Source organism: Somniosus microcephalus, chromosome 10, assembly GCF_052327205.1.
Source record: "Somniosus microcephalus isolate GS21.2 chromosome 10, FLI_Smic_1.0, whole genome shotgun sequence".
Lineage (NCBI taxonomy): Eukaryota > Metazoa > Chordata > Chondrichthyes > Squaliformes > Somniosidae > Somniosus > Somniosus microcephalus.
In genome coordinates this window covers 4,996,219-5,021,213 of record NC_140996.1, presented here as the reverse complement: position 1 = coordinate 5,021,213, position 24,995 = coordinate 4,996,219, and the positions used below count along the sequence as shown (strand labels likewise).

Sequence of the window (24,995 nt, the reverse complement as noted above, 5' to 3'; positions counted from 1 at the left end):
AGGACGGCAGGTTTCCTTCCCTAAAGGACGTTGGTGAACCAGTTGGGTTTTTACGACAATCCGACAGATTCAGTCACTTTTCTTGAGACCAGCCACAAGATTTATTGGATTCAGTTGCCACGGTGGGATTTGAACTCACGGCCAGTACCGTAACCATTAGGCCACCATCCCCTTACAGGGCAGAGCCTGAGGCGTACGTTTCATGATATGGTGATCCCATTAGATCTCAGTGCGACAGGCTCTCGGACTGGGAAATCGGGCACAGGTGTTGGCATCTGATGTGTGGCCTCCAACGGATTTCCATCGGGAGCAGCCAACATGTAAAATCTACCTGATTGGTGGGTGGGACGGAGTCAAACTGCCTCACAGAACCGTGCCTCTCGGAGCCCAAATCAGGAGTGGGAATCCGTAACTCAGTGAGGTCCTCCAGGGCAATCCTGCCAGCCTCACTGAGCTGCCTGTCCAGGTCCCCCATCTATCTCCCTGCTGGTCTACAGGCCCAGTTTGTAATATTACCCTCAAATCTAATCTGGAAAAGAAGCCTTTCTCTGCAACAGTGTGCCGGCTCCAGCCCAGTGACTGCTCCTGTTACCGGGGATTGCTTGTCCTTGCCCCTTACTCCACAATGCTTCACTGAACATTGTGCACTCTCACACTCCCTCTGTGTGTGTGTCTCCCTCTCTTTGTCTGTCTTTCACTCCCTGTCTCTCACACTACCTCTCTCTCCTTGACTGTCTATCACTCAGACTGTTTCTCACATTCTCTCTCTCCCTTTTGTCTGTTTCTCTATCTGTCTTTGACTGTCTGTCTCTCTGTCTGTATCTCTCTCTCTCTCTCCCTTGGTCTGTTTCTGTCTCTATACCTTTGACTCTCCAACTCTCTCTCTCTCACTATCTCTCTCTGTCTTTATCGCTCTCCATCTCTGTCTGTCTGTCTCTGTCTATCTTTGTCTGAGTGTGTGTGTCTCTCTGTCTGTCTCTGTCTGAGTGTGTGTGTCTCTCTGTCTGTCTCTGTCTGAGTGTGTGTGTCTCTCTGTCTGTCTGTCTCTGTCTATCTCTGTCTGAGTGTGTGTGTCTCTCTGTCTGTCTGTCTCTGTCTATCTCTGTCTGAGTGTGTGTATCTCTCTGTCTGTCTGTCTCTGTCTATCTCTGTCTGAGTGTGTGTGTCTCTCTGTCTGTCTGTCTCTGTCTATCTCTGTCTGAGTGTGTGTATCTCTCTGTCTGTCTGTCTCTGTCTATCTCTGTCTGAGTGTGTGTGTCTCTCTGTCTGTCTGTCTCTGTCTATCTCTGTCTGAGTGTGTGTGTCTCTCTGTCTGTCTGTCTCTGTCTATCTCTGTCTGAGTGTGTGTGTCTCTCTGTCTGTCTGTCTCTGTCTATCTCTGTCTGAGTGTGTGTGTCTCTCTGTCTGTCTGTCTCTGTCTATCTCTGTCTGAGTGTGTGTATCTCTCTGTCTGTCTGTCTCTGTCTATCTCTGTCTGAGTGTGTGTCTCTCTGTCTGTCTCTCTCTCTCTCCGCCCCACCCCCCGATTTCTCTATGGGAACAATGGCAGTGTAAGCTCTACAGACCATCGAGGCAATCCCAAAGATGAGACCTCAAACACCCAAACCCTCAGTTGGAATTACATAGAATTGTACAGCACAGGAACAGGCCATTCGGCCCAACAGGTCTATCTATCCCACGCTATTGGGACACACAAACTCCAGCCCCAAGATAGACTCAGCCTTCACATCTTGCACAACTTGGAAAAAAACACAATCACTTTAACAAAAAACATTGCAACAGATATTTTTCCTGCCTAAATAAGAGGTTTTAAAGTCTGATATTTTAGACTATAGACTGACTGCAATCTGTAGGGGAGAGGTTTCAATGACATCGCAGCGTGGGCTGCTTGTTCTGCAGCAGTGCGATCTGTCCCTGTGTGTGAGACAACTCTTACACACTCACACACTCTCTTACATACTCACTCTCTCTTATACACTCTCACTCTCTCTTACACGCTCACACTCTCTCACACACTCAGTCTTTCTTACACACCCACACACTCTCTTACACACTCACTCTCTCTTACACATTCATACTCTCTCTTACACACTCATACTCTCTCTTACATGCTCTCACATGCTCTCACACACTCTCACTCTCCCTTACACACTCTCTTACACACTCACACTCTCTCTTACACACACACACACTCTCTTACACACTCTCACACTCTCTTACACACTCACACTCTCTCATACACACTCAATCTTACACAATCACGCTCTCCCTTACACACTCACACTCTCTCTTACACACTCACTCTTTCTTACACACTCACACTTTCTCTCTTACACACTCACACTCTCTCTCTTACACACTCACTCTTTCTTACACACTCACACTTTCTCTCTTACACACTCACACGTTCTCATACACACTCACAATCTCTTACACCCTCAGCCTCTCTTACACACTCACACACTTGCTTACACACTCACATGCTCTCTTACACACTCACATGCTCTCTTACACACTCACACTCTCTCTCTTACACACTCACACGCTCTCTCACACACTCACACTCTCTCTTACACACTCACATGCTTTCTCTTACACACTCACACTCTCTCTTACACACTCACAGGCTCTCTCACACACTCTCTCTTACACACTCACACTCTCTCACACACTCACACTCTCTCTCTCTTACACACTCACACTCACTCTTACACACTCACACTCTCTTACACACTCACACGCTCTCTCACACACTCACACTCTCTCTTACACACTCACACTCTCTCACACAATTTTTTTTTTACAATTTAATCGCTTTATTGGCATGATAAGTTACATCTTATGTTGCCAAAGCATCAAAATACATTTATGGTTTAGCACATAAACGCAGTTCTATTCATACAGTGTATAAACAGGTATATCCCTGAGTGTATAAATATACATTCGCATTGTTTATATATATTTTTTTCTTAGTTTACTGGTTGTCCCTCTGTTCATGGCAAGCTGTAACATAGTGCGCCGCCAGTGTTATACAGCTTCTCTCCTCTCCCAGTAGGAATGGGAGTTTTTGGTTGTCATTCAGATTTCTGAAATCAGGGCATATTTGTGAGAATTTTTGGTAGAAATTCTCCCTGATGCCCTGATATTTTCCACAAGCTGTGAGGAAGTGCATCTCTGTCTCCACCACTCCCTGACTGCAGTGAGAGCATATCCTGTCCTCTCTTGGCAGCCTGGTCTGCCTGTGTCTGCCTTTTTCGATCGCTAGGCTATGTTCGCTAAGTCTGTACCTTGTCAAGGTTCTTCTCAGTTTGTTATCCTTTACCATGGTCAGGTAATCAGCTATGTTGTATTGTCTGTTTAGGGCCAAGTAGCAATTGAGTTTGCTTTGGGTTTTTGTTGTTTCTGCCCAATATGTCAGATATTTTTCCTTTTGCTTCGCGACGATTGTGTTGGGTCGAATTCTTTGTGTTACCCTGTCACTGTCCTGGGGCTGGTTATTGTTAGTATTGTTAGCAGTTACTTCACTGAGTCCCAGGACTAGTTGACTGAGGGTATTCTTCTTTATGGTCAGCTCTTGGCATTTCAGGGCGTCGTAGTGATAGCATTGGGGATTGCTCATTTGTAGGTGATTCCAAAATTTGGTGGCTCTTTTTTGGATAGTGATTATTAATGGATATTGGCCTAGTTCCGCCCTGCATGCATTGTTTACTGTTTTCCTTTGAGTCCGGAGGATACTTTTACAGAATTCTGCATGTAGGATCTCAATTGGGTGTTTGTCCCATTTTGCAAATTCTTGTTGAGTTAGCGGTCCCCATACCTCACTGCCATAGAGTGCAATTGGTTCAATTACTGATTTGAAAATTTTGAGCCAAATGCTAATTGGGATTTCTATTTGGATTGATTTTTTGATGGCATAGAAAGCCCTTCTTGCTTTCTCTTTCAGTTCATTCACAGCCAGTTTGAAGTTTCCCGTAGAACTGATTTTTAAGCCCAAGTATGTGTAGTTAGTGGTTTGTTCAATTTTGGTTGTTCCTACTGTGAAATTTATTTTGGGTCCCTGATCACACTCACACTCTCTCTCTCTTACACACTCACACTCACTCTTACACACTCACACTCTCTCTTACACACTCACACGCTCTCTCACACACTCACACTCTCTCTTACACACTCACACGCTCTCTCACACACCTATTATGATAATGCAGCAAAACAACAACTTGTATTTCTATCGCCCCTTTAATGTAGTAAAATGTCCCAAGGCACTTCACAGGAGCGATTATCAAACAAACGCCGAGCCACATAGAGATATTAGGACAGGTGAAGAGGTTGGTGTTAAGGAGCGTCTTAAAGGAGGAGAGAGAGGTAGAGAGGAGGAGAGGTTTAGGGAGGGAATTCCAAAGCTTATAACAGGCCAAATATTGTTTGTTTTTTTGAATCATAGACTGAGTGAGTTTAGCAACAAAGAAAAGTGGGTCCAAGGGAGGCACAGAATGGGTCAGTGCATCAACATGCTTCCTGGCACGGTGAGTGTCTGCTCTCCACCATCTGATGCAAGGATCTGTGGAGCAGAGGTTAGACCCTCCCCCACAGGCTGCTGGGGGAGAATGACACACTTTTACTCTGGTGTTGGGGTTTCCCGGGGGAGTGGCGCCCATACCCCACCGTGAACCCCCAGGCACCCCCTCTCCGCTCTTATCGCCCCTCTGGATCTCCAGTCCATCTCAGAGGGCCAAGGCGTGAGGAGCTTGCTTTGGGGCTGTGTTGGAGGTACATCAGAGGCACGGGGTGTATATATCCCATGAGTGCAGTCTGTAGAGCAAAGGCTGAGCTCTAATCACTGAGAGGGCTCCAACCAGAGATCGTCATCAAAGGACATCTCCTTACCATCCATCTCCATTTACCTGTCTTTAACACAGAATGACAGGAACACAAAACAACTTCATCACAGATTTCTGACTCCACGTAAATCGCAACAGACAAACATAACCGGCAGGAAAATTCCAGCTGCTCCATCAATCCCGCCCCACACGTGCCTGAAGCATTGTGATTAGACCGCCCGCCCTCCGACCAGCAGCCGTGTGATCTACTGGGAGAGGCGAAAACACCCAGGTAAAAACCCATGACCTATAAGGGGAAAAAATTCCATTCCATCCCCCTTAGGCGATGGAAGCAAGTCCAGGAGTCAACGCTGACCATCCTTGTATTACCTGGTATTCCACACATCCAGCCCGGCACCGATCCAGCCCGGAACCGATCCAGCCCGGAACCGATCCAGCCCGGGACCGATCCAGCCCAGAACCGATCCAGCCAGGAACCGATCCAGCCCGGAACCGATCCAGCCCGGAACCGATCCAGCCCAGAACCGATCGAGCCAGGAACCGATCCAGCCCAGAACCGATCCAGCCCGGAACCGATCCAGCCCGGAAACGATCCAGCCAGGAACCGATCCAGCCCGGAACCGATCCAGCCCAGAACCGATCCAGCCAGGAACCGATCCAGCCCGGAGCCGATCCAGCCCAGAACCGATCCAGCCCGGAGCCGATCCAGCCCGGAAACGATCCAGCCAGGAACCGATCCAGCCCGGAACCGATCCAGCCCGGAACCGATCCAGCCCAGAACCGATCGAGCCAGGAACCGATCCAGCCCAGAACCGATCCAGCCCGGAACCGATCCAGCCCGGAGCCGATCCAGCCCGGAAACGATCCAGCCCGGAACCGATCCAGCCCGGAGCCGATCCAGCCCGGAAACGATCCAGCAAGGAACCAATCCAGCCCGGAACCAATCCAGCCCGGAAACGATCCAGCCCGGAACCGATCCAGCCCGGAACTGATCCAGCCCGGAACCGATCCAGCCCGGAAATGATCCAGCCCAGAACTGATCCAGACCAGAACTGATCCAGCTAGGAACTGATCCAGCCTGGCACCGATCCAGCATGGAACTGATCCAGCCTGGAAACGATCCAGCCCAGAACCGATCCAGCCCGGAACCGATCCAGCCCGGAACCGATCCAACCCGGCACCGATCCAGCCCGGAACTGATCCAGCCCGGCACCGATCCAGCCCGGAACCGATCCAGCCTGGAACCGATCCAGCCCGGAACCGATCCAGCCCAGAACCGATCCAGCCCGGAACCGATCCAGCCCAGAACCGATCCAGCCCGGAAATGATCCAGCCCAGAACTGATCCAGGCTGGAACCAATCCAGCATGGAACTGATCCAGGCCAGAACCGATCCAGCTAGGAACTGATCCAGCCTGGCACCGGTCCAGCACGGAACAGATCCAGCCAGGAACCGATCCAGCCAGGAAGCAATCCAGCCTGGAACCGATCCAGCCCGGAACCAATCCAGCCCAGCACCGATCCAGGAACCGACCCAGCCCGGCACTGATCCAGCATGGAACCGATCCAGCACGAAACCGATCCAGCACGGAACCAATCCAGCATGGAACCGATCCAGCCCTAAACCGATCCAGCCCAGAACCGATCCAGCCCGGAACCGATCCAACCCAGAACAGATCCAGCCCGGAACCGATCCAGCCCAGAACCGATCCAGCCCGGAACTGATCCAGCCCGGAAATGATCCAGCCCAGAACCGATCCAGCCCGGAACTGATCCAGCCCGGAAATGATCCAGCCCAGAACAGATCCAGACCGGAACCGATCCAGCACGGAACTGATCCAGACCAGAACCGATCCAGCCTGGCACTGATCCACCATGGAACCGATCCAGCCAGGAACCGATCCAGACCGGAACTGATCCAACCCAGAACCGATCCAGCCCAGAACCGATCCAGCCCAGAACCAATCCAGCCCAGCACCAATCCAGGAACCGATCCAGCCCGGCACCGATCCAGCATGGAACCGATCCAGCATGGAACCGATCCAGCACGGAACCGATCCAGCCAGGAATCGATCCAGACCGGAACCGATCCAGCCTAGAACCGATCCAGACCGGAACTGATCCAGCATGGAACTGATCCAGCTAGGAACTGACCCAGACCAGAACCGATCCAGACCGGAACCGATCCAGCCCGGAAATGATCCAGCCCAGAACTGATCCAGCCTGGAACTGCTCCAGCCCAGATCCGACCGGAACCAGTGCAGCCCGGAACTGGTCCAGCCCGGAACCGATCCAGGCCAGAACCGATCCAGTCAGGAATCGATCCAGCACGGAACCAGTGCATCTCTCGACACTCGCCACACGGGCCAGTCGTGGGGTTAGTTCCCACCCCCGGGAGATCCCATTCCCACTTGGGATGGGCGTGATGGGAATGCACCCTACAGTCACATGGTCCTCACTGTCACTGCACCAGGGAGATATTGCCCATCCCGGGCAGGTAAATGTCCCACAATCAGACCCAGCACCTCACTGCCTGAAGGGAAAGGGTCTGGGGAAATGCTCACACCCCAGGGCAGTGCCCACCAATCAATGCCCAACTCCTCCACTCCCCACACACACCCTCCATACCCACGCTCCCTGTGAGCTCACTGTCAGACACCTCACACAGCAAGTCCAACCTCCAGAGCCACATCAACTCAGTGAAGAACGGCTCGGAGTATCTCCATCATTCAGCAGTTTGCTTTAGGACTTCCAGCAGTGTAACTGGGCTGTTTTACTGCTTGTCCTGGGATTGGTGAACTCCTCACCAGGACCATCACTGCCCTGAGGAATGAGCTGATGTGTTTGTTCTGTTCCAAACGGGTGGTCAGGGATCACAGCACAGTGATCATCTTTACTCAATGACTGGCAGTATGGAGTTACCTAAAGTCACTCCACCACCAAGAGGGTCAGTCTCAGCATCTGGCCCTGTCCCCTGGCAGCTCCTCGCACTAACACACCGATCAACACTCGCACCCCCCAGTATAACTTCACTCAGCGTTACTCACCGCTGCCTCCAAACTCTGAGTCTGGGCCAGGAGCAGGACGGCTGGAAGCAGCCAGGAGCACATCAAGCGAAACATCGGCTAGACTCTTCCAGTGTCTGGACTTTACATTTGAGGCAGCAGTGATCCCAGCACGGAGACGGAGGAGATAGCGGGAGCCTTCCGCCTCTTCTGGGTCTTGCAGCGGTTTTGCTGAAGTAAAGTTGCAGAGTGGAGCCGTTCCTCAGTGTGTCGGAGCACAGATTGCCAGTGCCTGGGAATCTGCTCTCTGTTCCCAGTTTACTCGCTCCTCCCACCTCTCAGCTCCATCCAGGTCCCAGCCCTTAAAACATATTGCAAAGAGAGAAGGGCTCTCAGCATTAACCCTTTGAGGACTGGTGCATTTTTCAACACTCACTTTAGACTTTTTTCCACCCAGAAAATAACTGACTTGAATCTTTACTGTACTTTGGGAACCCTGAGCCTCATAAAGGATTAAAAAACTGTACAAAAATGTCAAATATTTTAAGTCACATCATTGTAGATGGCAATCTCCTCACGTTTGAAAATGTTTTTGTGTTGGAAGTGTTGGTGATTGACAATTGTACAAACTCTCTCGGTGACAAAGCCCTGACTCTTCAATCTGTAGAAATGCTCCTTCCCAATCCGCGTGAATATATATCGAGGAATTGGGCATCGGGAGCACAATATCAGACAAGGCAATGCATATCTGTAACAAAATCAGTGGTGTAACATTTTCACCAGTGAGGACGTCTCGAAAAAACCTGTGTTGAAAATTCCCAAAGTACAGTAAAGAATCGAGTCAGTTATTTTGCGGGTGGACTAACGTCTAAAGTGAGTGTTGAAAATGCACCAGTCCCCAAAGGGTTAATGCTGAGAGCCCTTCTCTCTTTGCAATATGTTTTAAGGGCTGGGACCTGGATGGAGCTGAGAGGGGAGGAGCGAGTAAACTGGGAACGGAGAGCAGATTCCCAGGCACTGGCAATCTGTGCTCCGACACACTGAGGAACGGCTCCACGCTGTAACTTTACTTCTGCAAAACCGCTGCAAGACCCAGAAGAGGCGGAAGGCTCCCGCTATCTCCTCCGTCTCCGTGCTGGGATCACTGCCTCAAATGTAAAGTCCAGACACTGGAAGAGTCTAGCCGATGTTTCACTTGATGTGCTCCTGGCTGCTTCCAGCCGTCCTGCTCCTGGCCCAGACTCAGAGTTTGGAGGCAGCGGTGAGTAACGCTGAGTGAAGTTATACTGGGGGGTGCGAGTGTTGATTGGTGTGTTAATGCCGGGGGACAGGGGACAGGGCCAGATGCTGAGACTGACCCTCTCGGTGGTGGAGTGACTTTAGGTAACTCCATACTGCCAGTCATTGAGTAAAGATGATCACTGTGCTGTGATCCCTGACCACCCATTTGGAATAGAACAAACACATCAGCTCATTCCTCAGGGCAGTGATGGTCCTGGTGAGGAGTTCACCAATCCCAGGACAAGCAGTAAAACAGCCCAGTTACACTGCTGGAAGTCCTAAAGCAAACTGCTGAATGATGGAGATACTCCGAGCCGTTCTTCACTGAGTTGATGTGACTCGGGAGGTTGGACTTGCTGTGTGAGGTGTCTGACAGTGAGCTTACAGGGAGCGTGGGTATGGAGGGTGTGTGTGGGGAGTGGAGGAGTTGGGCATTGATTGGTGGGCACTGCCCTGGGGTGTGAGCATTTCCCCAGACCCCTTCCCTTCAGGCAGTGAGGTGCTGGGTCTGATTGTGGGACATTTACCTGCCCGGGATGGGCAATATCTCCCTGGTGCAGTGACAGTGAGGACCATGTGACTGTAGGGTGCGTTCCCATCACCCTCATCCCAAGTGGGAATGGGATCTCCCAAGAGGAGGGGACTAACGTAGAATCAGCAATCTGTATCTAAATATCTTCGAGTATTTGAGAGTCCTCTGTAACTATCGTTTTGTTTCAATGACAATTAAAAGTGAAGACGAATCATTTGCATTAACTCTCGTGTTTATTTTCAGAGTTGCATCTTTGCTAATTTGGTTCTTTGGCAGCTAAATTTCCGACACATTAATGCTGTGTTATTTTTGCCAGTGTAACGTCTGACAGTTCCAAAGGCCTCCGCTCCCAGTCCGGAGCGGTGCTGGATGGGCGCGCAGGTCGGTGAAAGGACAGTGACTGTATGGGCCGACTCTACACCGATGCTCCCATCCAGTGAGGCTCCACCCGGGAGCGACACGTTGTAAAGTTACGCCTCTAACTCCCGATTCAGGTTATCGCCCCGAATTTCCTCGGGGGGAGATGGTTGCTGACCAATTGGCCGGCGTAACTTTGGCGGAAGATCGCCGCCAATCCTGGATACACACGTAAGCGAGGCTTCCGCCGATCTTGCGCCGATGTTACGCCAGCCGATCACAAGGAAATTCCCAGCGTTGGTGCTTTGCGCTGGAGGATCACGATACAATTGGAGAGCAGGAACTTTCTCGCATATTGTCGACTTTCTCTAGCCCTGATTTCAGGCCCTCCACACCCGCCTGGGTGGGAATGGTGCGGGTGGGGGACGGGGGGGTGGGGTTAATATGTGCGGCATTCCAGCCCCCCTCCCCCTCCCCACTAACTTCACTTACCTGAAAGCAGGCAGGGGAAGGACGCTTGCCCCAGAGGTGTGGGGGCGGGGCCCGAATTTAAATGGCGACCTCACTCCTGCTCCTCCTGTCCCACAAAGTAACCATGGCCGCCACCCGATTGTGATCTTTGCCGATTTCCCCCTCCCCACTTTCCTGACTGACCTTGACGGGGTCTGTTTCCGTGGGTCCCCACTGGTGCCCTGAACCACCCCCCCCAACCTCCCTCTCCCGCCCGCCGGCCACGCTGATGTCATTCCTGCGGGTTTCGAGCGGGAGTCAGTGTCGGGGTCCGGGGAGGGGGTGGTTTAAGATCTCCTGGGCCTCACGCTCTCGGGGGGGCAGAACGGATTCCCCCTTCCCCACCCCCACGTTACAGTCCCCACACCCCCGATTCCTGCCCTGGTTAAAATCAGCCCTTCTTTTTCTGCAGACACTGTGATGTGATTCGAACCTTGTTAATGGAAATGTTGTCACTTTATGGAGTTTAATGAGATGCGCATGTCATTACATAAAATGACCAATGATATTGTGTACAAATCCATTCATTAATACAGACTGGCACAAGCCCGATGATTGGGGGGGCCAACTCTGATTGGAGGCAGTCCTGGAGAATTAATCACATGATGTTCTGACCATGTGACATCTGATATTTTGGCCACGTGACATCTGATCACGTGACATTCTGACCACGTGCCATCACCGTTCAGCCCAGCTGGTCGGTGCCGGTGTTTCTGCTTCACACCAGTCTCCTCCCACCCCTCTCCATCTCACCCCATCATCATAACCTCTTCTTTTCTCCCTCATGTACTTATCTAGTTTCCCCATAAATGCATCTATGCCCTACAAATCACTATAAGTAGCAACACAATTTGATAAGGACATAAAGAGGGCCAGCAAATAACTGGCATTCACGTGTAGAGGAGTAGAATACTAAAGCATGGAGGTATTGGTCAATTCATACTGACCATTGGTTAGGCCACACTTGGAGCACTGTACGCAGTTCTGGTTTCCATGATATAAAAATGGAGACAGGGGCACTGGAGAAAATGCACAGAAGATTTCCAAGGATGATACCAGAATTGAGGGTTATAACTATCTGGAAAGACTGAACCGACTGGGGCGCTTTTCTCTTGAAGAGAAGGCTGGCCTAACAGAGGTCTTCAAAATTATGGAAGGTTTCGATAGGGTAGATGTGGAGAAGATGTTTCCACTTGTGGGGGAGACCAGAACTAGGGGCCATCAATATAAGATAGTCACTAATAAATCCAATAGGGAATTCAGGAGAAACTTCTTTACCCAGAGAGTGGTGAGAATGTGGAACTCGCTACCACAGGGAGTGGTTGAGGCGAATAGCAGAGATACATTTAAGGGGAAGCTAGATAAACACACGAGGGAGAAAGGAATAGAAGGAGATGCTGATGGGGTGAGATGAAGAGGGGTGGGAGGAGGCTGGTGTGGAGCAGAAACACCGGCATGGACCAGATGGGCCAAATGGCCTGTTTCTTGCTGTCCATTCTATGTAGTGTCAGTGAGAAGCTATTTCAGCAATGCACCAGTGTCGCCAAATTCAGGTGTCAAGGCCCAGACAGATTCCGAATTTATCCCTGCGTGTTGTCATAGTAAGATCGCTGTTGATTGTTAGTGCCTGGAAGGGATTCAGAGATGGGCAATGAAGGTGACTGCAAGGTGGTGGTATCAATCCCTCCGAGAGGCACACCAGTGCAGTACTGAGGGAGTGCTGCACTGTTAGAGGGGTGTTACTGAGGGAGTGCCGCACTGTCGGAGGGGCAGTACTGAGGGAGCACTGCACTGTCGGAGGGGCAGTACTGAGGGAGTGCCGCACTGTCGGAGGGGCAGTACTGAGGGAGCGCCGCACTGTCAGAGGGGCAGTACTGAGGGAGCCCCGCACTGTCGGAGGGGCAGTACTGAGGGAGTGCTGCACTGTCGGAGGGGCAGTACTGAGGGAGCGCTGCACTGTTGGAGGGGCAGTACTGAGGGAGCGCCGCACTGTCCGAGGGGCAGTACTGAGGGAGTGCTGCACTGTCGGAGGGACAGTACTGAGGGAGCGCCGCACTGTCGGAGGAGCGATACTGAGGGAGCGCTGCACTGTCGGAGGGGCAATACTGAGGGAGCGCTGCACTGTCGGAGGGGCAGTACTGAGGGAGCGCTGCACTGTCGCAGGGGCAATACTGAGGGAGCGCTGCACTGTCGGAGGGGCAGTACTGAGGTAGCGCCGCACTCTTGGAGGGGCAGTATTGAGGGTGCGCTGCACTGTCGGAGGGGCAGTACTGAGGGAGTGCTGCACTGTCGGAGGGGCAGTACTGAGGGAGCGCCGTACTGTCGGAGGAGCAGTATTGAGGGTGTGCTGCACTGTCGGAGGGGCAGTACTGAGGGAGCGCTGCACTGTCGCAGGGGCAATACTGAGGGAGCGCTGCACTGTCGGAGGGGCAGTACTGAGGTAGCGCCGCACTCTTGGAGGGGCAGTATTGAGGGTGCGCTGCACTGTCGGAGGGGCAGTACTGAGGGAGTGCTGCACTGTCGGAGGGGCAGTACTGAGGGAGCGCCGCACTGTCGGAGGAGCAGTATTGAGGGTGTGCTGCACTGTCGGAGGGGCAGTACTGAGGGAGCGCTGCACTCTTGGAGGGGCAGTACTGAGGGTGTGCTACACTGTCGGAGGGGCAGTATTGAGGGAGCGCTACACTGTCGGAGGGTCAGTACTGAGGGAGCGCTGCACTGTCGGAGGGGCAGTACTGAGGGAGCGCTGCACTGTCGGAGGTGCCATCTTTCGGATGAGGCATTAAAGCGAGGCCCCGTCTGCTCTCTCAGGTCGATGTAAAAGATCCCATGGCACTGTTTCAAAGAAGAGCAGGGGAGTTCTCCCCGGTGCGCTGGTCAATATTTATCTCTCAACCAACGTCACTAACAACAGATTTTCTGATCACTGTCACATTTGTGGGAGCTTGCTGACCACAAATTGGCTGACACGTTTCCTACATTATAACAGCGACTACACTTGAGAGAAGACGACACCTCTGACCATACAAATCCATTCCGCCACTCTGCACAGCCATTCCTCCACCACATATTAACATCAAAACCTGAAGTTTAATTTGTCTCCCATAACATATACTAATCTATTGTACTTTAAAAATTGATCAGTCATCATGGCTCCGAATAAGGGAAGTGTGCCTGATAATCCCCCCATCATTTAATCTCCAGCCCTTCCCTCCTCTCATGTTCCTTCCCAACTTTTCAGGCATCTGTTGGTTTCTCCTGCAGCCTCCTGCTCTTTTTCACCTCCTGTTTTAACCTTCCCTGCAGTTTCAGCCTCTTCCTTACATTAGGTTTGGGTCAAGGAGCTGCTCCTTCTCCGTCCTTCTGCCCCTCACTAACCTTTCCCTTTCCACACGATGCCTCCCCACCCCCCACTGGCATGTCTCTGTCCCCCTCTGACTCCTCACTCTCGAGCTCTACTGTAACCTCCTGATCCCCGTCAGGTACATCATCTCCTTTAGAGAGTCTTCCTGCTATCACAGTCTCTCCAACAGTGCCCCTCCCTTCGGCCTCATCTCCACCTGCTGCCTCTTTAAGGCTCCTGCCTCTTGCACCCTCTCCTTGTCTTGCCCCCTCCTGCTCCCTGAGATGTCCAACTCCCCGGCCTAGAAATTCAGTTGTTTGCGCCAGCCATTAGCGCCAGAAAAGGGTATATTTCCGGCGCTAGCCACTTAGCGCCCGGGCGCCGCCGGATCTGCGCCTACGCCGAAATTCAGTTGGGATTTAGCGCCGGCGCAAAGTGTTAGCGCCCGCTCAGCTGCGCGCGCATCTTATGACGTCATTTGGGTGTGCAACGCCGTTTGTGCGCCCCAAACCGGAAATTCAGTGGCGCCCGGCCAATGTGGGCGTGGCGCTGTTAAGAACTGTGAAGTGGAACTCAACAGAGGCCCTGTGGGATTCGGGGAGCGCTAATTAAAGGGCACATCCACTCACCCATAAAGGCCAGCCATTTCGCTGCAATGACTTTACTGCTTTGGATTTCTGGACAGAGAGCAAGGCACAGAGATTTCTGATTTCGGACAACATAGGAGAGGTATTTTTGGCTTCTAGCCAGTGCTTTGACATTTGCATCCTTGTGATTTGGCTGTTTGGAACTTTATAATGGGGGCTGTATGGGGTGCCAACCCTCAGTTGCAGCATTTTGTGCGAAGGGCTCGCAGACGCTGTGACAGAGGGCCAGCCATGCCTAGACGCAGAGGGGCCATCAGGCGTCGCCAACGTAGGCCTTACCCAGTCAGGCAATACCGGCAACAGGTGTCCTATCTCACCATGACTGCGGCGCATTGTGTGAAGAGGCTGCGCTTCAGGAGGGAGGTGGTTGCAGAGATCTGCCAGCTGCTTCACGCAGATTTGCGGCCACAGCTCATGTGCAGGACATCTCTCTCGGTGGAAGTGAAGGTCACGGTGGCTCTCAGCTTTTATGCAAGCGGCTCGTTCCAAGCCGCTGCTGCGGACATAGCGAACATCTCCCAGTTCGCCGCGCATCGCTGCATCCGGCAGGTCACCGATGCACTTTACGCGAGGAGACACCAATTCATCTCCTTCCCCATGACCCAACACAAGCAGGAGCAGCGTGCAGTCGGATTTGGCAGGATCGCGGGCTTCCCCATGGTGCAGGGTGCCATTGACTGCACGCATGTGGCTATGCGGGCACCTATCCACAATGCCGAGCATTACCGCAACCGCAAGGGCTACCATTCCCTAAATGTGCAGCTGGTGTGTGACCACAGGCAGCGCATCCTAGCTGTCAATGCCCGCTTCCCAGGAAGCAGCCACGATGCATTTATCCTGCGCCAGACTACTGTGGCTGACATGTTCGAGGCACAGCCTCCACCAAGGGGATGGCTTATCGGGGACAAGGGCTACCCTTTGTGTACATGGCTCATGACCCCGCTCCGCGCGCCCACGACCCCAGCGGAGGTGGCATACAACGAAAGCCATCAAGCCACAAGGAACCTAATAGAGCAAACGATAGGCGTCCTCAAGCAACGGTTCCGCTGCCTGGATCGTTCCGGAGGAGCTCTTCAGTATTCGCCGGATAGAGTCTCCCAGTTCATCGTCGTGTGCTGCATGCTCCACAACCTGGCGATCCGCAGGACTCAGGCACTGCCACCTGACATTGCCCCACCACCTCAAGAGGATGAGCTGGAGGACCATGAGGAGGAGGAGGAGGAGGAGCAGCCTAGGAGGGAGCGACAAGGTCCAAGGGCCGTCCGCCGGTGGCTTATTGTTCGACACTTCTAGGCCCCCTGTCAGGGAATGGCCTGGGCCAATGAACGCAGCTGAAGGCAGCCGCTCCGCAAGCCCTCAGCCGCTTAACCCAACAACCAGTTGAAACATGACACCTGCACATGGTGAAAAAATAAAAATCTTTATTTCACAAACTCAGGGCCCTTCCCACATGGAACAGCAAAACAGAGAAGACCTCCAAAAAACAGTCGAAAACTTCTGTCACTCCCAAAACCTGGGGAGGACTAACAAAACTTCCACATGCAAATGGCCTTCCTCACCGGCCTTACAAAAAAACGCGCCCCCCCCCAACACAAACACCCCCATAAAAACAAACAAGATAATGCCCCCCAGAACAGAAGCCCCCGCATGACCAAAACCCGCGCTCGCCACACTCTACTCGGCGTGCCGAGAGGGCGAGTCCTTAGAGAGCGTTCTCTTGCCCCGGCCCGACCTGCAGCTGCGCCTCAAGCTGGGCCCTGAGGCTGGGGCAAGGCTGGGGGAAGGCTCATCAGGGCGACAATGCGTCTCACCAGATGCCCTTGGGGGTCGCCCTACACGAGGGCCGGCCCAGGAGGGGCCGGCTGGTGGCTGCTGCAGCTGTGGGTGGCCATCTTCAGTTCCTGCAGCAGCTCGTCGCACCCTGGCTGGGGGAGTGGCAGTGTCGCCTGCACCAATGGGGACAAGCTGGCTGATGGCAGGCGCGCGCTGCTCGCCAGAGACACTGGCACTCGGCCGGCCTGGCAGGGGAGCAAGCGCACCAATGTGTTGGCCGCCAGACCGCTGTGCTGCAGCAGGGTGGCGGCTCGCCTGGCGACGCCTCCGCGCCAGTGCGAGGGTGGCAGAAGTTAGTGCCCCAACTGCCCTGGCATGTGCCCGCAGCTGCTGTGCCAGTGTCTGCCCAGCACCTCTCATGTGGCGACTGGCGTGCTGCGCTGCGGCGAGTTGCTGCACCCCCCTGTCGTGCGCTGCCACAAGTAGGTCCACCCCCCTGGCGTGCGCTGCCGCGAATTGTTCCAGGCCCCTGGCCTGTGATTCGGCGAAAGCCACCACACTATGTGCCAGGCTCTCCATGGCGCGAGGCATCTGCTCCACCACCTGCATAAACTCCACGTGGCGCCATTCCGACGCCGCCGACATGTCGTGCAGGAGGCGCACCTCCTGGGCGACGTCCGACTCCGGACTGGAGGGCGGACTCGCCCTCTGGGCAGAAGGCTGGCGTGGCGCCGGACCCTTGCCGCGTTCGGCCACCCTACTGGGACCAGGTTCTCCCCTCCCCTCCACCACCTGCCCCCTCTGGGCAGAAGGGCGGCGTGGTGCCGGACCCTTCCCGCGTGCGTCGACGCCACTGGTACCAGGTTCTGGCCTCCCCTCCACCGCCTCCCCCCTCTGGCCAGAAGGCTGCCCTGCTGCCGGGCCCTTGCCGCGTGCGTCCACGCCACTGGTACCAGGTTCTGGCCTCCCCTCCACCGCCTCCCCCCCGGCTCTCCTGCACGCCAGACGTCTCCCCTCCATTGCCATCTGTTGGCGCGGAGGAGGGTTCCCCGGAGGTGCCGCCTTCCTCCTGGTCCTCCACGTCCTCCTCCTCCGAGGGCCTGGCTCTCTGTGCTTCAGGGAGCACCTCCTCCTCAGCAGCTGAAAGCAGGAAGGCACAAGTGTAGCTTTAGAGTGAGGACAGGCCGACAGCCAGGGAGGCCGCAGTGGTGCATTATGCGCATTTTGCGGTCAGTGGGGAAGGATGTACATCTGATGCGCGAGGGCAAGGAGAGAGGTGCACCCGGTCATGTCCTTACCAGTGGGTTCCAGTACAGGGTCCGCATCGCCGATCGCGACAGGGCCTGTCACCCGGGCACGCAGGAGTCGTGCCACCCTCTCCTCCAGATCAGTCAGCTTCTGGTAGTCGGGACGCCCTCCACCAGTCGCTACCTGGCTCCTGGCGTTCCTCGCCAGCTTGGCCTGCAAGAGAAAGGAGGGCCTCTAAGTACAGTGTGGTGCCCTGCTGCTGTGTGTGAGGCCTCCCATGGTTGAATAGCTTGGACAGTGTGCTGCCCTGTTGCTGTGTGGGAGCCCTCCCATGGCTGAATAGCTTGGACAGTGTGATAAGTGCAGAAAGAGCTTTGATTAACATGCAAGTGCCATTGCAGCGGGAGGAGGGCTGGGCATTAGGCCTTTGATGTCCCTTTGGCCCTAATGGGAGGTGCACATGCAAGGATGAGGGGGACAGTGGAAAGGGTACTCACCTTCACCATCCGGCTGAGGTCATTGAATTTCTTGCGGCACTGGTCCGCACTCCTGGGAACATCGCAGTTGGATGAGACCCTGCGGGCAATTCTGCTCCAGGCGTTCCTGAACTGGCTCCTGGGAGCCTTCCTGCCACTAGCCGGGCACACAATCCGTCTTTTCTTGTGTACCCCATGGATGAGCACACTCAGCGCATGCTCAGAGAAGCGCTGTGCTCTGTCACGGGCCCTCTCCATTCCTCCAGGCACTGTTTTGGCACACCACCAGTGCTGAGGCCTAGTTGCAGCGCTACAGCATGCAGGGCGTGGCAGCAGTCAAAGTTGACCCTTCCCCCTTTAAGAGCTGGCCGGCGTCAGGGTGTCTGCTGACACTCAACACATGACCGCACCTGCGCTGCGCCCGGAATCGGCGATATCAAGCCGCATCGCCGGATTAGCGCCTGAACACAGCATTGCAGCGCCAGTTTCAGCGCTCGGCCAGAATCTGGTCCAACTTCACTGAATTTCGGCGAGTTGGCCTGCAGTTTCCGGCGGGCGCTAAATTTACCGAGCGCCCGACTTTAGCGCCCCAAAACTGTGCAAGCTGAATTTCTAGGCCTCCATCTTTCTTTGGAGTACTTACACTTACCCCGCACCCCACTCCCGCCTCCTCTCCCTCCGCGGACACCAGATTCTTTAGGGAGAGCTGAACCGTATTATGGCTCGACTCTGCCTTCGACCCACGCTGCTCTCTGCTCTCTTTGTCCTTTTCCACTGTACTTGGTGTGTTTTCCACCATCTCCATCCTGTTCTCTGCTTCGCAATTTTCTGCCTCTTCCTGAGCTCTCTTCTCCTTCCATTCACCAGCTGTGTCCTCCGCCTGCTCCGCTCCTCCAGCCGTTCCACTCACACCTCCTGCTCCTGCTCCCATCTCCTCGTCACTCAAGGGGCTTCCTTCTGCTGCACACTCACGGCGGGTGGGGCCTTTGTGACACACCCCACCGCAACTCCAAGTGATGTGTCCAGGCTCGCCACAGTTATAACAAGTCTGGACAGTTTTTTACAAGATGGTCGTGTCCAAGACAATAATAACAAACCTTCACCTGGTTATCATGCAGTACTCGGAAGGACTGCACCCCTTCCATTGTTTCGAATTTCATGCTATATGGCAATGACTTCACCCTCTCTGGGAACCGTACCTTTGCATAACGGGTTCCATCTGCAACCTGCGTTCCTGGATAGCATCTTTTTATTGCCGAGCAAATTTTAATGTACCACCACTCCAACTTTTCTATTAGCACATCGTCCTCAATATAAACCAGCAGGTTTAAGAATGAGACCACCACCTCTTCAGAATATAGCAGAGATACCTCCAAGAACTTATCTCCAACCTTCAAACTCAGTAAAAGTCTTTCCACCTCCTCTCGGCCACTGACCGTCACCTCGAACCCAACATTCGGCTTTGGTCGGCAGGTAAAGCAGCTTCCCTCGCCACAGTCCTCATGTACCGCCTGGATAATATCCCAAGCTCGTATCTCCTAATCCTCGCACTGAACCACCACTGTGTTTTCTTTTCCAAACCTCCTGGGGTCCCAGCTCAAATCTTTGGGCCTTTTTTTCTCCCTTTCCCCAACATTTTCTCCCCTGATTAAATTAATCCCGAGAACGTTGTCCTCTGAAGGGGCCGGCACTCCGAGCCCCTTAGCAGCCATCTGGCTGCTGTTTAAGGACCAAAAAGGCACTAAAACTTGAAAAAAAATCCGCCAAAAACCCACCACCAACTTTTTACAAACTCACTCCAGCTCCCTGCAGTAATCAAGCACCCAGCAGCACCTGCTCACACCTAGCCCCGCCCACCTAGCGAGTGCTGCCCACTGAGCCTCCGCTGACACCACGATGCTGTGACACCACTGGGAGATCAGAGAGTTATCCCGGGGCCAATGTTTCTCATAGAATCAGAGAATGGTTACAGCATGGAAGAAGGCCATTCGGCCCGTCGAGTCCGTACTGACTCTTTGCAAGAGCACTTCAGCTAGTCCCACTCCCCCGCCCTTTCCCCGTAGCCCTGCAACTTTCTTTCCCTCAGGTACTTATCCAACTCCCTTTTGAAGGCTGCAATTGAATCCCTCGACCAACCCCTCCAAAAACAGGTTAATCGTTACTCAATTACTGTTTGTGGGATCTTGCTGTACATCAGGGAAACTTCACCATCCTGGGGCATCAATGTACGTGAAAACATTCTTTTTGACGAGTGCCAGCTTTAGTACACTTCTTGTGTGCATGTTGTGTTATACTCTCAGAGTTCAGACGCATACTTCCCCAGAACTGGCACTGCATGCTCCCGGCATGCAAAGGTCTCCAGCCGGAGATGGAGCCTGCTTCACCCTCACCCTCACCCTCTCCCTCTGCTCATTTCAATTTTTATGACTGTATTTATTCTCTGATGATGTTTTGAAATTTTCCCATTCACTAAACTCACTAATGTTATGCCTGACCTTGAATTCCATCCTCACATTCAGACTATCTGTCCCTCCCCCTCCCGCTGCCCCTCCCTCTCACCCGATGCAACTCTATATCCCGACGGCTCGTTGACACGGTCTCAATAATGGAAGTAAAACAGCTTCTGTTATTGTTCACTACTATCCCTGAAGCCACTTTGGATGGGAGCTCCTATAGAGAGGCACGTGGCCCGATAGTGTCTACCAGTTCGGCATGCCCATTTAATTATTATTACATATAAAACACACCACACAGGAAACTCTAATCCCAGATAGAGTGCAGTCAATGGTCACCAGATCAGAGCTGATGTAGACAGTGTGTGGGGACAGAGAGTAATCCCACAACCTTTCCTTCACTTTGATTCATGAAGCCGATACAAAGGAAAAATAACTTCCATTGATATTTAATATTGAACCACCACAGCTTCGCATATTTATATATACTGTACCGCTTTGAACAGACAGTAACAGAGGGAGAAAGGCACGGGGTGCCGAGGGTCTGATGGGCATTTAGGGGAGGGCTGGTTTTTGAGATGGCTTTTAAAGGCAGAGAGAGAAATTAAGAAAGAAGTTGTAACACAGCACCTCCGCACATCCCAAAGCAATTCACAACCAACAAAGTACTTTGGAAGTGTAGTCATTGATGTTTTGTAGGACGCATGGCAGCCAGATCCCACAAACAACAAATGAATAAACAAACACGTTAATTGCTTTTGGTGATGTTGGTTGTGGGGTAACTATTGGCCAGGACACCGGGCAGAACTCCCCTGCTCGTCTTTGAATAGTGGCCGTGGGATATTTTACGTCCACCTCAGAGAGCAGATGGGGCCTCGGTTTAACATCTCATCTGAAAGACGGTGTGGTGTATGTAACCTGTTCCACCTTAAGAGAACTACCTTAAGAGATGTACTACTTTCTCTTGGCTGCTGTATACTGTAATACTGGTGGTGACCACACCGGTATATAAGTGTTGTGTAGGGATTTGCTGGGCAGTTCAGCCCTGACCTCCGAATAGTAAAGACCTGTTAAAGTTATTCTTGTGGTCTGTGTCCAGTGATTTATAATAAGCATAACTGGGACACACAGACTTAACAGTGGCGACTAGTCCGATCTTACCCTGCGGCAGTTTTACATCCAAGGCAGCTTCGTCCTCAGAACGGGCGTCGAGAAGAGGCATCCGCCCTCATCATCCTGCTGAGCACCATCGCACGGGAGGCATCGAGAACCCGGGTTAAAAAGAAAAATTCTGACCACGAAGCCCTCCATCAGCGACAGGCAGTGATCATCCCTTCTACCACGGTGGTGGGTAAGCCGATCAGCGACACGAGCAGAAAGTCGGCCGCGTTGACTGTGGAGTGGTGGAGGGAAAACGGAGGAAAAAGGGCGGAGAACTCGACCACGGCCGGTGAAAAGGGCCGGGCTGCAATCGAGGCCGAGAGACGCAGCGACTGGGGCAGCTTAAGGCACGAGAGCCGCGGAGAACTCAAACGCAGCCGGTGTAAAGGACCGGGCTGCATGCGGGGCTGAGAGGCGCAACAGCAGGGGAAGCGTGAATGCCCACGGGAACCGCGGCGGAGTAAAAGCAGCGTCGGGGAATTGAGAACCGCTGGGGAGGCGAGAACGGCAGCAGCACGGCAATCGCCATTGCAGCCAGCGGGGGAAGAAGGCAAACGCGGGAATCCACCATTGTAGTCGGCGGGGGAAGAAGACGAGCGCGGGAAAGACCGCCAAGCGCGGGAAGCCGCCATTTTAGTAGGCGGGGGAAGAAGACAAGCGCGGGAAGCCGCCATTTTGAGAAAAAGAAAAATTTAAAAACTTGCAAGGATGCCTAAACATGGGAACATTAATACATTTGATAGCGATATTGAAGATTGGACCACGTATGTAGAACGCATGGAAGTTTATTGTAAAGCAAATAAGGTACCAGATGATGAGAAAGCACTAACCTTATTAAGCTCAATGGGTGCGAAGACATACGGGCTATTGAAGCACCTTCTGTCACCAGATAAACCGGCGGATCAGACTTACGCGAATATTGTTACTGTCCTGAAAAATCATTTAAACCCCACGCCGCTGATGATAGCGGAATGATTTAAATTTTACAGAAGAACGCAGCTGAAAGACGAAAGCAACGCTGAATTTTTAATTGAACTGCGTAAGCTATCAAAGTACTGTCAGTTTGGAACAGGACTAGCAGATGCGCTGAGAGATAAATTTGTGTGTGGATTGTTAAAAGAAGGAACACAAAAGCGACTGCTTGAGGAGAATGATCTTACGCTTGATAAAGCTGTCACTATTGCAGCATCGCACGAAGCCGCAGCGAGAGGCACTGCGGAAATGCAGCTAGGTCACCGGAACTCAGCACCAATCAAATGGTCTTGGGTACAGTAAAATGTTATCGTTGTGGAAAGACAACGCACGATCAGAACCAGTGCTGGTTCAAAAATCAGGAATGCAGAAAATGTGGCAGGCTTGGTCACATAGCTAAAGTATGCCGGTCAGGAAAGAAGACCAGCAACAAAAAGTCACCGCAGGAAAAGTACAGAAAGGTACACAAGGTGACAGAGAACAGTTCGAACGAACAGAAGTCAAATTCAGACTCCAGCAGTAATGAACTGGGTAGTCTAAGAGTACACAATGTTGGTAATGAAGCAGACCTCCAAACAATCTGGGTCACACTTCAGATAGCAGGAGTCCAAGTGAAGATGGAATTGGACACTGGATCGGCATTGACTGTCATGAATAAGCAAGATTACAAAAGGTTATTCCCACATATTCCCCTACGGGATACGGAGATTGTATTGAAAACATACACGGGGCAAAGAGTATACCCCATCGGGAAGATAGAGGTAAAGGTGGTCCACAAGGGCAAAGAAAGCCGAGGAATGGACTTATATGTGCTACCTGAGGGAGGTCCACCACTACTGGGACGGGAGTGGATTAGGCAAATAAATATGGACTGGCATTCCTTTAAAGCACTAACGGTAGATTCCGGTAAAAAAGATGTCAAACCTAAACGATTGTCCAGAATATTGGACGATACTAAAGAGGTGTTCCAACAGGGACTGGGAACACTGAGAGGGATTACAGCAAACATCAAGGTTGAAGAACATACAAACCCAAAAGTTTTCAAAGCCAGACCGGTACCTTATGCGATACGACCTGCTGTGGAAGCTGAGCTGGAAGGGCTAGAACGTTCAGGAGTACTGTCTAAGGTAGACTGGAGTGAGTGGGCCACGCCCATTGTCCCCGTCATGAAGCGTTCATCGAGCAACAAGCCGGGGGAACCGGGGAAGATTCGCATCTGTGGAGATTTCAAGATCACTGTTAATCCGGTGCTTCACACGGTGCAGTATCCGCTTCCGCGGATTGAGGATATCTTCGCTTCGTTGTCTGGCGGGAAACACTTCACCAAGATAGACCTGGCGCAGGCGTACTTACAGATGGAAGTTGAGGAAGAGTCACGCCAGTATCTCACGATCAACACGCATAGAGGCTTGTACCGGTATAATAGACTGGTTTTTGGAGTGGCATCGGCTCCAGCAATTTGGCAGAGGGCCATGGAGCAGGTATTACAGGGAATTCCAGGCACACAATGTTACCTGGACGATATTCTGATTACAGGAGATGATGACGAGGAACACCTTGCAAATTTGGAACTGGTGCTCACTAGATTGAAAGAATATGGACTTCGAGTTAATCGCCAGAAATGTGAGTTCTTTCAGAAGCGGATCTCGTACTGTGGTCATGTCATTGACCAGGAGGGGCTTCATAAGTCTCCTGACAAGATCGAAGCTGTTGTGAAGGCTCCCGCTCCGGATAATGTATCCCAGTTGAGGTCGTTCCTAGGGTTGATTAACTATTACCATAAGTTTCTGCCAAATTTATCCACGGTGCTGCACCCGCTGAATGCTCTTTTGCAGAAGGGAGTACCATGGAAGTGGAGCAAGGATTGTAAGAGGGCCTTTCGCAAAAGCAAGGCATTGATCACCTCAGAGGAAGTGTTGGCTCACTTCAACCCAACGCTGCCTATTCGTTTGGCTTGTGATGCTTCTCCATATGGTATTGGGGCAGTACTCTCACACAAGTTGCCAAATGGCCTGGAGAGGCCAGTTGCGTTCGCATCCAGATCATTGACCTCCGCTGAGCGCAACTATGCTCAGATAGATAGGGAGGCTCTCAGCCTCGTGTGGGGAGTAAAGAAGTTTAATCATTACCTGCAGGGCCAAAAGTTTACGCTTCTGACAGACCACCAGCCGTTGGTATCCATTTTTAACCCTAAGAAGGGTGTTTCGGTGATGACAGCACAGAGACTCCAGAGATGGTCCCTTTTCCTAGGGGCACATCAATATCAGATCGAATTCAAAGGTACAAAGCAGCATGGTAATGCTGATGGGCTGTCGTGCCTGCCACTACCTACAGAGGAGGAGGCACCGACGGTTGACCCTGTTGAGTTATTTCACTCGACCATCATCGAATGTTTACCAG

At 52.5% G+C, this 24,995-nt stretch overlaps 2 protein-coding genes across 3 annotated transcripts in view; one reads left to right on the top strand and one right to left on the bottom strand.

Moving 5' to 3' along the window:
- The window catches only part of LOC147111398 (uncharacterized), a 291,247-nt gene extending 283,082 nt beyond the window's left edge, over positions 1-8,165 (bottom strand). Inside the window, exon 1 of one of the 2 annotated variants that reach the window (XM_085998359.1) lies at positions 7,888-8,165. In XM_085998359.1, coding sequence (XP_085854485.1) covers positions 7,888-7,962 — 75 coding nt within the window. In that variant the 5' untranslated portion in view covers positions 7,963-8,165. The remainder of the gene's footprint in view (positions 1-7,887) is intronic. The other variant, XM_085998358.1, reaches the window with a different exon arrangement.
- A 670-nt stretch (positions 8,166-8,835) lies between these two features.
- Positions 8,836-24,995, top strand: part of LOC147111397 (uncharacterized) — a 325,410-nt gene continuing 309,250 nt past the window's right edge. Inside the window, 1 exon segment of the mRNA XM_085999884.1 lies at positions 8,836-9,106. The gene's annotated coding sequence lies outside the window, so the exon portion shown is untranslated.